This window comes from Penicillium verhagenii, assembly GCF_028828195.1.
Source record: "Penicillium verhagenii strain IBT 33310 chromosome Unknown utg000013l_segment0_segment0, whole genome shotgun sequence".
Taxonomy (NCBI): domain Eukaryota; kingdom Fungi; phylum Ascomycota; class Eurotiomycetes; order Eurotiales; family Aspergillaceae; genus Penicillium; species Penicillium verhagenii.
Window position 1 is genome coordinate 164,055 of NW_026643177.1, and position 12,883 is coordinate 176,937.

General features: G+C 50.7%; 4 protein-coding genes across 4 annotated transcripts; 1 reads left to right on the plus strand and 3 right to left on the minus strand.

The window, feature by feature from the left end:
* Positions 1 to 149: 149 nt before the first annotated feature.
* N7466_011319 (uncharacterized protein) lies at positions 150 to 2,647 on the minus strand (the record flags this gene model as incomplete). Its single annotated transcript, XM_057170708.1, has 8 exons — positions 150 to 1,131; positions 1,191 to 1,312; positions 1,362 to 1,635; positions 1,690 to 1,829; positions 1,883 to 2,117; positions 2,173 to 2,246; positions 2,303 to 2,515; positions 2,588 to 2,647. The coding sequence occupies 8 exons, from the start codon at positions 2,645 to 2,647 to the stop codon at positions 150 to 152; spliced, it is 2,100 nt and encodes a 699-aa protein (XP_057015429.1).
* Positions 2,648 to 2,808: 161 nt separating this feature from the next.
* N7466_011320 (pentatricopeptide repeat protein) lies at positions 2,809 to 5,379 on the plus strand (the record flags this gene model as incomplete). The annotated part of the gene is made up of 1 exon (XM_057170709.1): positions 2,809 to 5,379. The coding sequence occupies one exon, from the start codon at positions 2,809 to 2,811 to the stop codon at positions 5,377 to 5,379; it is 2,571 nt and encodes an 856-aa protein (XP_057015430.1).
* Positions 5,380 to 5,896: 517 nt separating this feature from the next.
* On the minus strand, positions 5,897 to 6,929 carry N7466_011321 (Sec63 complex subunit SEC66; the record flags this gene model as incomplete). Its single annotated transcript, XM_057170710.1, has 3 exons — positions 5,897 to 6,250; positions 6,359 to 6,663; positions 6,830 to 6,929. The coding sequence occupies 3 exons, from the start codon at positions 6,927 to 6,929 to the stop codon at positions 5,897 to 5,899; spliced, it is 759 nt and encodes a 252-aa protein (XP_057015431.1).
* A 742-nt stretch (positions 6,930 to 7,671) lies between these two features.
* N7466_011322 (chromatin segregase YTA7) lies at positions 7,672 to 12,624 on the minus strand (the record flags this gene model as incomplete). Its single annotated transcript, XM_057170711.1, has 1 exon — positions 7,672 to 12,624. The coding sequence occupies one exon, from the start codon at positions 12,622 to 12,624 to the stop codon at positions 7,672 to 7,674; it is 4,953 nt and encodes a 1,650-aa protein (XP_057015432.1).
* Positions 12,625 to 12,883: the final 259 nt, after the last annotated feature.

A 12,883-nucleotide genomic window follows, 5' to 3' on the forward strand; every position in this document is an offset into this window, starting at 1 on the left:
GAGAACAGCGGAAACCTTGTTGATAATTCGATAGCATGCATGATACCCCCGCCAGAATTGGCAAAAAACATAATTCCAGTGATTGAATGCGATAAATTCAAAGTTCATTGCCGGACTCATTGATGAGAATGTTCATTAAATGTAGACTATTACAACCCCATCCAAGATGACTTGGCCAAATGGTCCGTCTTCTTCCGACTATTTTTAATCATACCAAACATCTTCATATCAGATAGAGCACCGTAAAACAACGACATGATGACTCGGTCATCAACCTTCTTTTCTTTGTCGTTGTCATAAACCCCATAAAAGGCCTGCCACAGATCGTGGACATTCACCAGAGCGCCAGACTCGAGGTAAAGTTGATATAGGATGGCAGCAGCTGGCTGCTTTGAGGATATCCTGGCTCCGGAAGCAGCAGTTGAAGAAGAAATCAAGTAATCAAATGGACTAGCCAGGGCCCTTTCAATGGCAAAACGGGGCCGAGGGGTGAATGTCTCTTTTAAGGGATTGCGCAGGTCAAAAACAAACGCTTCGTTCATGAAAAGATCCTGTGGCCGAACCAAAGTATCAGTGAAATACTCCTGCAATGCACCAACGAGGCGATCAACGATCTGAGTGTATTCGACATCTTGCTTTGGCAGCATGGCCTTGCTTTTGGTAAGCAGAACCCGCTGCTGAACAACAGCCGCTGTTGTCACCGAGCTGTTGATGTTGTATTCGCTGCGTAGCGGTAAGGAATCTGGGTATCTTTCCAGCAGACCCTTTAGATCGGCTTGGATTTCAGGGAGAGGCGAATCGGCGGGTAAGGTCTTGGGAAGGGTGTCCAGCACCTCGCTCAGCTTCTCAGAGTCCAGAGTCCTCACTGTGGTCAACATATCCTGCACAAGCGGTGACTCGATCAGCTCCCCGGAGAGGGCACGGACAGAGAGGTCTGAGATAGTTGTCTTCTTTGTGGCATGTGTATGCTGGAGGCATGTATGGATGAGAAGCACTGTGCGGAAGATATGTCGCATTGCTTGTTGACCTGCGTCAACGTGATCCAAAACGGCCCGTAGAAGATAGTCATTATCCTCTATCATACTCCGCGCTTCATTAGGGGAGCCGGTTTCTATTAAATCTTCACAGAACCTTGAACCCAGTTAGTTTGGCTTTCAAGATGTATCAATCCAAGGGTTAGATGGACTTACATTCGAAATGACGGGAGATTTCTGATGGCCTCACAAAAGCGACCTTGTGACAGAATAGAAGGATCCGGGTTTCCCAGAAGCACAGACAGAGGATTGGCAAAGAAATGTGACATGCATGAATACTGTGACGGAATTAGATAGTGTTTTAACACGGTTAAAATGGGCTATTACCTTGACCATGCGACTGAAGGCTTCTGGAGTTTGGAAATAGTCGCTAGCCTTTTCAAATAGCATGGTTGTTATATTGCGACCAACCCAAATGTTTGCATCCGAGCTGGTTTGAAGGGCCTCGTAAATACGATCCACGCAGTTACCTGCCTCTTGCACTTCGAAATGCTTTCCCTGTAGCAGTGAAACACAAGAACGAGGCAACCGACCTTCGAAGAGCTCAACGGATGTTGAAATTCCAAGTAATACTGTGAATGGTATCCGATCAAGCCAAGATCTAGGCGTGTGTTAATAACGTTTTTAACAGCAGTTAGTACTGATGGATTCTCACGTGAATAATGAAAATAGATCCGTCAAAAGACCAGGATCGAAAGCCTCACTGTCTCGTAAAGCAAGCACAAGTTTCTTGGTGCCTCTTCTCTGGACATAGTCGTGGAGTAGATCCAAATCATACCCGAGCACTCGAGGTCCCTAGCTGGTTATTAGCACAGAAGATAGTGGCATATTCACAACCAAATACGTACAGAACGATCGGTGAGGAATCTCTGATAGCCATCATTACCCTCGGTGTTGGTGACCGCCGCTCGGATAATGTTTTTCAAGGATGTTTTCAAGTTGGGCGCATCCCCGGACTCGAGAACGATTACACCACCTTCATTGGTAGATTTGAGTTGATCATTGAGACGAGAGAGTAATCTGCTAAGCGAGGAGACATTTGATCCCACGGTCACTAGAGCTGTAGGAATACATCCGTTGTACCTATAACGTCGTATTAGAGTCGTCAATCGGGACTCCAAGGATAGGATTATCTTACGTCTGTGGCGAAGTCTCCTGGACAAAAGATAGCACGTCTGTCAAGACACCGGCATCGACATCTTCCAAGATAGACTGAGGTCCAAAATTAGAAACAGGTTCTGTCCTATACGGAACAATCAATGCCTTACTTGAATCTTGTGTTCCTGGTCCGACCATAGTTGTTTGTAGGTATTGTATCGCAACTGCACACAATCGGCACTCTCTTCTCCGTTCAACAAGGGCACAAAGCCTGGGCCATCCAGTTTCTCATTTGGATCTTGGGTCATCGAGACCTTACGGCGTTTCGAGGGTCGTTCACTGGAGGGTTTCCCAGCTTTTGCGGGCTGGTAAATGTACACGCCCTTGTTTTTTCCCACGTTAGCAGTGCATTTGTGGCCACAGCCATGGCGCAGAAACGCTGAAAAATGACATACCTGGTTCTGAGACCTGTCCTTAGACAGGTCCAGCGCATCTTCTAATCCATCGGGATCCATTGTTGGTCGCAATTGAGTGTCGCGTCGGGGAAGGAGAGATAATGACTTCAATGGGGCGCGCTAGACCGAAAAGGGTAGGATTAATGGTGTTCCGATTTGCAGAACTTCTTGTGTCTCTCACCTTTTTCTCAATTCACCCAAATGACATAACCATTCCCCATATGCTCCGTCAGGCTATTCGAGGAGCTAGATGGTACCATGCGGCGCGCCACCCGTCGGTTTCCCTGCGCGCCTTCAGCGCTGTAACAGCGCGTCGGCTCGACTTCGGCGGGCCAAACGATAAGGTCAACTTCTACGAACAAGATGGCCCCGGCCAGAAGCGACGACCGGTCGACCCCGAAGCCGAAGAACTGGAGGAGCGAGAGGAGGTACAAAATGAGCTCACAAAGATTCAGGAAGAGCTCAAGATTCTAGAGAAAGGACCATTCGACCCCGACAGTCCGTTCATCCAGAGCTTGCCGGAGGAGGACCGAAAGATTGCGCTTGAGGCTCTTCGAAAATATGACGAGCAACGGGATCCAACAGAGCCACAACCTTCCCTGGACGATGTCTTCGACGAGGAGCTGGATGAAATGCTGAAGGAGGAGTTCGAGGGTATGGCACTTGATCAAGAAAATTGGCAGGACAGCGCCAGAGAACAACGCAGGGTAGCTGCACGAAAGGCAGCGGAAGCTAGGAAACTAGCCGGTTCTGACTCTCATCCATACGCCGAGCGTTTCAGAAAAGCTCTTCGCCAATATACGATGAATTCCTCAGATGATCGTGCTTGCCAGGAGCTGTGGAAAGCATATCGCCGATGCAAAAAGGCCATCCCGGGATTCCTGGACGCTCTACCGCCAACAGCCATTACATCAGTATGGGAATCTCAAGTTACATCTCAATTGACTAATGCTGTACGCTCAACACATCTGCAAACTCTTGTCCATGATTCGACATCCTCGGGGAGATCGCTTGCGAAACCACAGATTTTGTCATATATCCAAGCCCTGCATACAAGCGGCGAGACCAACCAAGCGTTGGAGCAGTGGGAGGCATATCAATCAGAACTTTCGCAAGAAAAGGATGATCTCGAGGAATACTGGATGCTCGGTGTTCGTCTCTTTGCCGCCGGGAAGAACCCTCAACGAGCTCAGGATATCGCCTTGGCATTCCTTTCGAATGATCAGTCTCGACAGCCCAGAGTTCTTATCCCCGTTATCACCGCATGGGGCCTCACCCCAGGAAAGGAAGCTGAGGTGAAGGCGTGGGCGTTATACTTGCAGCTGAAAACATTCTTGGGTCCCGATATGACGATGGACGACTATGATCAGATCAGTATTGGACTCCTTACGGCTGGCCGATTGGACACCGCAGTTGCTATATTCAAGGATATGATGGTGACAGGGAAAGATCCTGCCAAAGATTCCACAGCTGTGTACCAAGCAGCCCTTGGTCTTGCTGGTAGCCTTCATGCGTCGAGCATCAACGAGCAGGCCGTGAACAAGGTTTCTCTATCGGCACTTACGATGTTGCCTCGTCAATTTCAGAATCGGTTTTTCTATGCCAGTTGGATGAAAAAGCTGATTGGAATGGGCCAGGTTGATTCAGCTGCACTGGTGATTGAGCTGATGTACGAGCGAGGCGTGCGACCAGATACCAAGCATCTTAACGGTCTAGTCTCGGGCTGGCTCCATGAGGGCAACCCGCAAGCTCGAGACAAAGCAGAGCGACTGGCATGGTCAATGATCCAACACCGCATCGATGCCGTATGGAAGCGGTACCAGCCAGTTGAACTGACCCCCAAGCTCCAAGTCCAGCACCAGTCGGTGGAACCCAGCCGAATTCCCATTTTCATGAAGCGTGAGGTGCCACCGGCCAGCATCGAGACATTCTCCATCCTCCTCCTCCACTACACGCGCCGAGGTGACGACGACATGGTCAAGTACCTAGTCAAGTGCCTTGGCGATGCTCACATCCAACCAAACTCATACTTCATGAACCACCTTCTCTATGCCGAACTACGCAAGCAAGACATCCGTTCTCTCTGGACCAAATTCCAAAAGATGTCCGCGTCCGTCCGCCCCGATCTGGAGACATACGCATGTCTCTGGGACTGCGCAAAGCTACAGTTTGACCGCGGCCGCACCTCATTCGATGCAGGATTCCCATCGGCCCGCCAATTGTTCGCAAACATGATGCAGTGGTACTCACAACTCACGCCACGAGCCCGCAACATCACCAACACCGAGTTCTCCAAAGATCTCTACGATCAAATTGTGCGTTGTTTCTGTCTATCGAAGGACATCCCAGGCACCCTTGTGGCAATCCATTCGATGCGAACAACCTTTGGATTTACCCCAGACGACGTCACTGCTCGTTTGATTGTTCTTCAGGTTGCGCGCCTGGCCGGCGTACCCGCCGACACCCCGAAGCATCGCCTCCGCCGGTTATCATCAACTCCGCGCAGCAAAGAGAAGATCGGACAGGTCCACCGACTCTTGAAATTGCTTGGTGAACGAAAATCCATGGCTCTCCAGGCACAGGGCTTGAGTATCGAGCAGCTTGATCCGCACGAGACACAGCAGTATCAGCTCGAGATTATGGCCCAGTTACTCCGCATTGTGTTGAGCCGAACACACGGTCTGGAGCCTGTGCAGGTTGAGAAGAAATTGGCTCAAGCTGCAGTGGAGATGGAGCTGCAGGATATTCACCTTGGCTCGCCATTGGGGGTCGATGATAGCCAACTGCTGTAACATTGGGGATTTTGGTTGACCGTGGAATTGCATCGCATGGTCTGGCGCATGTGTATTTTTTTTGGATTCTTTCGGCTATATTAGTGATTACTAGGCCCTGTACATTACATTTTTCTTTTGCTTAGATCTCTTATTGGGAATGTATACTATTCTGCTCCTCAAAACCCGCCAAGTACTTACTCATCACATAGTTATGCTGATCATTCTATGAATGATATTGGTAACATGCTTCTAATCTTAGTACGTTCTAGTCCAACTTCTCGGCCATTGCAACGTACGGACTCGGTCAGTTAACAGGCAGCCCAGTGATTATTTCAAAAGCACTTAACACCGTCATCTGAAAACAACCATTAATGCCCATTCTCTACTCCATACATGTATACAGCATGCGATTCCCAAACCCTCCACGCCGAATGCAACCAATCACACAAGTGTGTCATGAAAAAAAATCCCCAATGGATTGTAAGAATAAAGCCCAATAAAGCGAGAAAAAAAAGGTATTTTACATGCCCAAAATCTATTTCTTACCCTTGCCCTTCTTTTTCTTCCCACCAGACGGCGTAGTCGGCTCAGCCTCAACCAACACCGGCTCATCATCACTCCCCTTCACACTAGCCGCAGGAGTAACAATAGTTGCGGGGGGTTCCGGAGACTTAGGGGCAGAAGTCTGGGCCGTCGCCGGCTCCTCGGCCTCATTCAATTCCTTCATGAATTGCTCCTTAGTATCAGCCTTCTTCTTACTCCACCACTCCTTCTCCTCAGCAACCTTATCCTGCTGCTCGCTCATTCGAGCACGGTAGATCTCATTCTGCATCATCTCGTTGGCAGATTGGAAGATAGTTTGGCCCCAACCCGGCACGTAAGCATTTGCCTAAGATTGGAAAAGAACATGTAAGCGAAGGTCCTACAGACAAGCAAGGGAGATAAAATGGGCAGAGCGAGAGCTTAAAGGGAGCAAATAAGCCGCGGAAATACTCACTTCAGCAACAACATCCTTCACCTCCTCTTCCATCTCCTTCTCGGCGCGCAAGAACCGCTGCCACAGGTCATCGCCGACACTCCCGCGCTGGAGCAGCACAGACAAAGCCTGCTTCTGGCTACGGAGAGCCAGGACGCGACGGATATCTTCAATAGCGCGACGGAGGAGAGCGGCCTTAACGACGGACTCAGGAATAGCGGGGGTCTTTTTCTCTTTTTGTGCGGAGGGGTCGAGGTGGAGGAGAGAGAAGTAAATATCGCGTTGGAGGTGTGCCGGGAACCATGGTTCAAGGGTAGCTGCCTTCTCTGTAGGGCGGAGGTGTTAGTTTTTTTATTTGGGAAAATGCCATGTGCGCGCACAGTGAGCTAGCTAGCTAGCCAACTAGCCAAGTAGCTCAAAGAAGTGGAAGGGAGGGATTGGCGGAGCGGAACTATGTTGCGGACTCGCGTAGATTGAGAGCAGGTAACGTACGGGACTTGCGCTTGCGGTAGAGAGATGAGAATGTGGCTAGAGATCCGATCAGAATGCCTAGGTAGGCGAGGGGAACGGCGAGACTGAGCCAGTCCACCATTGTTGCGGGATGGATGCGGCGGTGCGGATGCGCGTATGTGGCGATTGGAAAGAGAAGGGGACTTGGGTAGGGGTTGAATTATAAGGAATTTTAATCAAGCTGCAATCATAATTTCGCAGCAATTCCCAAGGGGTCGAGTTGGTGCAAGGAAGGGTGAGTTGTGGACTGGAGGTATCAAAGACATGTAAATGCAAAGGCCAGGTGTTTAGTGGGTCGAGATCACATGGTCCGTATACAGCACCAAATATTCAACCAGGGAAATCAATAAAGCAATAAATCACCTATTGATTCTTGGAAATTGACATTTCGATAAGAGTCTTTAGATGTGTCGTGCAAGTGAAATAATATGTTTTCTTTATTTTCTAGCAAAACACATTTTCATTGACTACCGTCTTTCTAAATGTCTACTATGACGAGGGACCAACAGGGCCAACAATGCGTGATTCAAATGTTATCAAGTGACGTTTCCATTTCGCTAAGTAGATGTACTTGGTACATACCCATAATAAAACCCCGATACTGCTTGGAAATGCTATCATCTTCACACTCGAGAATGAAAAATTTAAAATGAAGAATCGGCTAATGAACACCATACCCATCGGAACAATGACAAAGAAAAACAATAAGAGAGGAACAAGCCAGTCTCAACCAGACAGATGCCCTCGTGGAAGGAAAAAATAAACTTATGAACAGGGAAAGAATAGTCGAAAAGATAAGGAACAGACATCACATCGGCGTCAAGTTAGAAGCTGTCCAACACCCCCGGATTTTGACTGATTGGGCCGACGTCTTGCATGGCCAGCATATCTTCCAAGACCTCATCAAATGTATCCATGATGCCCTTGGAAACAGTAGTTCGGTTCCACTGACCGCGCATGTGCCAAACAAAGTCCATGAGGTAAGTGTTGATCTGCTCCAGTTGCTCAACGGAGCACCCGCTAGTGCGCTCGGCCAACTGGCAGTGTAGGTGCTCGACGTATGGCAGGTCAATGACTAGCTCGGGGACCGGCTCATCAATGAGCAAAGACTGCAAATCGAGCGAGGCGTGGTGTGTAGGCTTAGAGGCATCATCAAACAAAGGAGGCTTGGGCTTGGACTGTGATTGACTTCCACCCAGCGCGCTGTGGTCAAGCTCTGTTTGAATCGAAACCAGCGAATCTCTGGGACGAGGGGAAAGCTGACTGCTGCCACCTTGCTGGGTATCTGGTAGGTGGTCGTCTTGCGAAACACGGTCGGGATACTGAGTGAGATCTGGATATTCGTGTCGAGAAACATGAGGGCTCTGGGTGTAGTCATGTTGGTTGGAGGAGTGTCCAGACGACCTCTTGTATGAGGTCGTCTGGGTTGTAGACGCTTCATTGGCATAATCCTCGGGCTGAGACCCAGGAGCCATGGGTGTCATGGGACCCTTTTGAGACAAGTTAGACATGCCGGACTCGCGACGGATTTGCTGCGATGGTGCAGTGTGCGAGTATGCAGGCTTGGGCTGCGCAGAGGGCCCAAAGGAGTCATTCTGCGTTATTTTGCTTCCTGAATTTCCTGAATGGTCATCAGAATTGGACATGAAGACATCGCCGTCGCCATCGCCATGCGACCCATTGCTCAGGCCGATCGGGCCAGGCTCATTAAGGTCGGAGCCCCCGCCGTTGTGATATCCATTCGCAAAACTGACGTGCGACTGGTTTGTAGGCGTTACGGGGCGTGAGTCTGTCTTTGCAATCCCCGGAACCCATTCGCCCAGGTGCAACGGACGGTCAGGTAGAGTGGACTCGGTCTGATCATCAGTCGGATGGGCGGCAGCTTCTTTGGCGGCTTCTTCGGCAGCAGCGCGTTCTTCAGCCTCTTCGGCCGCTTCTATATCGCGAATCCGCTGGTCCTCTTCCTCTTGGGCCCGCTGGGCGCGGTCGGCTGCTTCCTTTTCGCGGGCTAGCTCTCGTAAGTAAACAGCCTCACACTCCGCCATCAGCGGCAGGTCAGCTTCAATGCCGCTAACATCGACTTCAACGTTTGAGAGTAGCTCGTTTGCTTTCAGCAGTCGTTCCTGGTCTCCCAGCTGACGAGCATCTTTGGCAATCTGTTTAATGTCCGCCAAGAAATCACTGGCACGTTTATAGTATCCGTTGGAGAGGCGTTTCTCGATAGTGACAATCTCCATGTTGTAGTAAAACTTGTCAGTCGTAACCTCTCGAAGACCCGGGACACCATGTTTATCAACGGCCTTCTCGTATGGTCGGTAGATATTTTGCTGGTCAGGGGGTAGGTCGCTGGTAATGATGTTGGGGTCTGCTTCATCCCACAGGTATTTGATCTGATTTTCATCAACGATACCAGTGCGGAACTTCTTATATTTCTTGATCTGATCCATGACGGGCTGGATTCGGATCTTCAGAAGATTGAGGGTTTGTCGGTCCTTCTTCTTTTGAGCCTTGCGTTGTTCCTTGGTGAGTGGTATTTCGGCTGCTGGAGGTGGCGGGGGTGCAACCTCGAGCTCCTCCAACTGGCGTTTCTTGCGATTTTCGGGGTCGGGGAAATCTGAAGGCGCAGTTTTGATGTATTCAATAAGTTTGTCGAAGAACTCACGACGCGCAGCTCTGTCAGGAGCAGGAAGATCAAACAGATTTTTCTTAGAGTATCCGAACAATTGCTTGACCAATGCCTCATCCACCTCTTCCACGCTAGACTCGAGAACACCGAGCAACAAAACTGGGTCGGACGGTGGCAATGATCGCAACAGACCGAGGAAAGTGGAGATGACAGTAGGTCCAACTGTCTCAAACCATGTCTGAATATTAGGAATGTAAATTACACTCGGTCTGTGTCGCTTAACTTCAGCGAAAAGCTGTATAACTGTAGCTTCCGGCGATCGGGTCGAGTCGCTGAGTAAAGTGGGGAGATCGAAAGCCTGGACATGCAGACCCTCAAAATGGTGGAGAAGAGCGCCGGCAAGATATTGCTGACCCATTCCCTGTGAACCGCGAAGAAGCATGCGCGGGCGGAATACACGCGATCGGTCGAATTCCTGCATCATCTGCTCGCGGCGGAATCCATTGTTGTCTGCAGGTTCCTCATACTGGGCTTCTTCCAAAGCAGTCAGTCTCTTCCGCTGGGGAAGAACCTCCGACAAGGCTTTCTGGATGTCAGCCAAGGACTGGCGGAGTAGAGGCTCAACATTGGGAGGCAATGCTGACGCGCCTGATGACGTAGATCGCTCCGAAGAGGGAACCATCTTCTTAGCTGCAATCATGAAGTCTTTTGGAAGGACGTCGATGTTCTTCGGATCGATTACAAGCTTCTTATCCGACTTGTAGATCTGAGGATATTTCCGCTGCACGGCATTAAGCGCAGCTTCAGTGCAAAGAGCTCGCAGATCAGCACCTCCGTAGCCCTTTGTGATCTTCGCAAGTTCATCTTTAATGTCACCTGGAAGTGCTGGGTCCCAGCCCTTGGTGTGAATATCCAGAATTGCACGCCGACCTTCGATGTTCGGAAGAGGGAAGTAGAATTCACGATCGAAACGACCAGGGCGACGGAGAGCAGGATCAACAGAGTCAGGCCGATTGGTAGCACCGATAACAATGACTTGGCCGCGACCATCCATACCATCCATCAACGCAAGCAGGGTCGACACAATAGAGGCATGAATCTGCTCCTGCTTACTGGAACGCACGGGAGCCAGACCATCAATTTCATCAAAGAAAATGATACTGGGTTGGTTCTTTCGAGCCTCTTCGAAGAGAAGTCGCAACTGGCGCTCAGCCTCACCGACCCATTTGCTCAACGTATCAGCACCCTTTCTCATATAGAAACTGACCTTGCGGCCCTCAGAACTGACACTGTTGGCCAGAGCTCGGGCCAAAAGCGTCTTTCCGGTTCCCGGGGGTCCATGGAACAACACACCCCGAGGAGGGACTACGTGAAAACGTTGGAAAATCTCCGGGTACAGTAATGGCAATGAGACCATTTCCTTCAGTTGATCGATGTGTCCCTGAAGTCCTCCAACACTGTCAAAATTGACAGTGACGTCCACACCTAGGGGATCAGCGTCTGCCAATGTTTGTCTGTCCGGAACCTTGCCAAAGTTTGCCGGCGTGCCTGCGAGGTGCTGGGCGGCATCACCAGAGTGGGCTTGAGGCACAAGACCTGTTGGAGGATGACCGGCACCCTTGTGTTGCTGAGTAAACTCATCATCACTGCTATCACTGTCGACTCCACCAGTACCGGCAGCGCCAGGGGGACCCAGAACAGACGAGAGACCGCCTCCGCCAAATGGACCCGAAGTCGGGAAGAAGGATCGCTGCCAGCCACCACCAGCTGCGCCGCCGCGTCCACGACGAGACGGAGACTCTGTGATATCGAGCTCAACATCGTCCGTGGCGAGCAACAGGTCAGGGCGAATAATGCGATAATCAACATCTTTGCGACTACGACGCGGCTTCTCATAGACAATTTCTGGCACACGACGTCGGGGACGGCCACCTCGCAGGTCGTGGAGTTCCTCTGCAAGCTCATCGGCAACTTCGGACTGACCTCGAGATTGGGGCGGTCTTTTGCGCAGACCGGCACGACGGCCAGTTGTGCTGTCCTCCTCTTCGTCATTGCCGTGGGATTTCTGCGGAGACCCAGTGGATTTTCCAGATTGTGAGGCTTCGTCATCGTGAGAGTCTTCTTCTTCGGGTTCAAAGTCACTCTCGTCGTTTTTGCGCTGTGAACTCCGAGGGGGCTTTTTGCGACCGGATCGGCGAGGCTGGGGCTCCTCTTCGGTGCCCGCAGGCACGACCGCTTCGTCGACCTCGTCTTCATCTTGGACTTCCCGTATATTTGGTCTGGTTCGTCGTCGAGAGACGGGGCCTACATCTTCGTCTTCGTCGTCATCATCCTCGTCCTTCTCCTCGGGCTTAGCATCCCCAATCTCAGACTCAGGGACAACCCCGTCTTCCATGGACATTTCAGTGTCGAACTGGTCTTGTACACCATCTTGGTGTAGTATGGTATCATCGATTTCACCCGGGGCATCACTTTCCAGAACCTCTAGGGAGTCCTGGATCTCTGTAGATGTTTTCATGGACTCCTCGGGAATAGCTGACTCACGGGGAGCTCGCGAACCTTGTCGCTTTACCGCAGTCTCCGGGCTCTTTGTGCCCCGTTCAACGGCTTCCATGTGTCGACCCGAATTAGTCAGAGCGTAGATGTCCTCTGAAGGGTCCCGGGTACGGCGGGTAGTACGTCGATTGGCCAAGAGATCAGGCTGCGATAGGATCTCTGGACGCAGCTTCAATTTGACAATACTGCGTGTTTTCTTGACTTGAGTTTTGATGATAGGTTCCTCATCCTCATCGTCGCCATCGTCGTCCACTGCGGATGCATCTTCTTCTGAATCGGGCTCCTCGTAGAGTGGAGCAGTTTGGGTCGCTCGACGGCGTGCAGTTCCTCGTGCATTTCGCGGTACATTGGGGTCGTCGGATTCCTCCGATTCCTCCTCAACAGACAGGTCTTCATCTTCACTTGAAAGATCGTCGTCTTCCTCGTCGTCGGAGTTGCGGCGTCGCTTTTTAGTGGGTCTGGATCGCTTCTGGCTCGACTTTGTCTTTCGACCGCGTCGCGAATCCTGGGGGTGGGGACCTTCGCTGTAGTCCTCGTCATCAGAGTCGGATTTATTGGCAAGCTCCTCGAGGGAGCGCTTGGAACTACCGCGCATGGCGTCGGGATGGTGGGGGAGACGTCGAAATCACTGGAAGCCAAGAATGGTCAGCGACAATGAGTCAAGACACATACTGACTACATTAAAGAAACAGTAGATCGAGTAGAAGCAGTTCAGACGGAACGGACGAGTCCTTGGATCAAGGTCGCGAGAACAAGGATACCAGGTAGGAGCTTACCAATGACAAACAAGTCTTCGTCCAGCGATGACAAGAACTATTGTGATGTGTAGCCCTTCAGCAGGGCGATAGATAGGC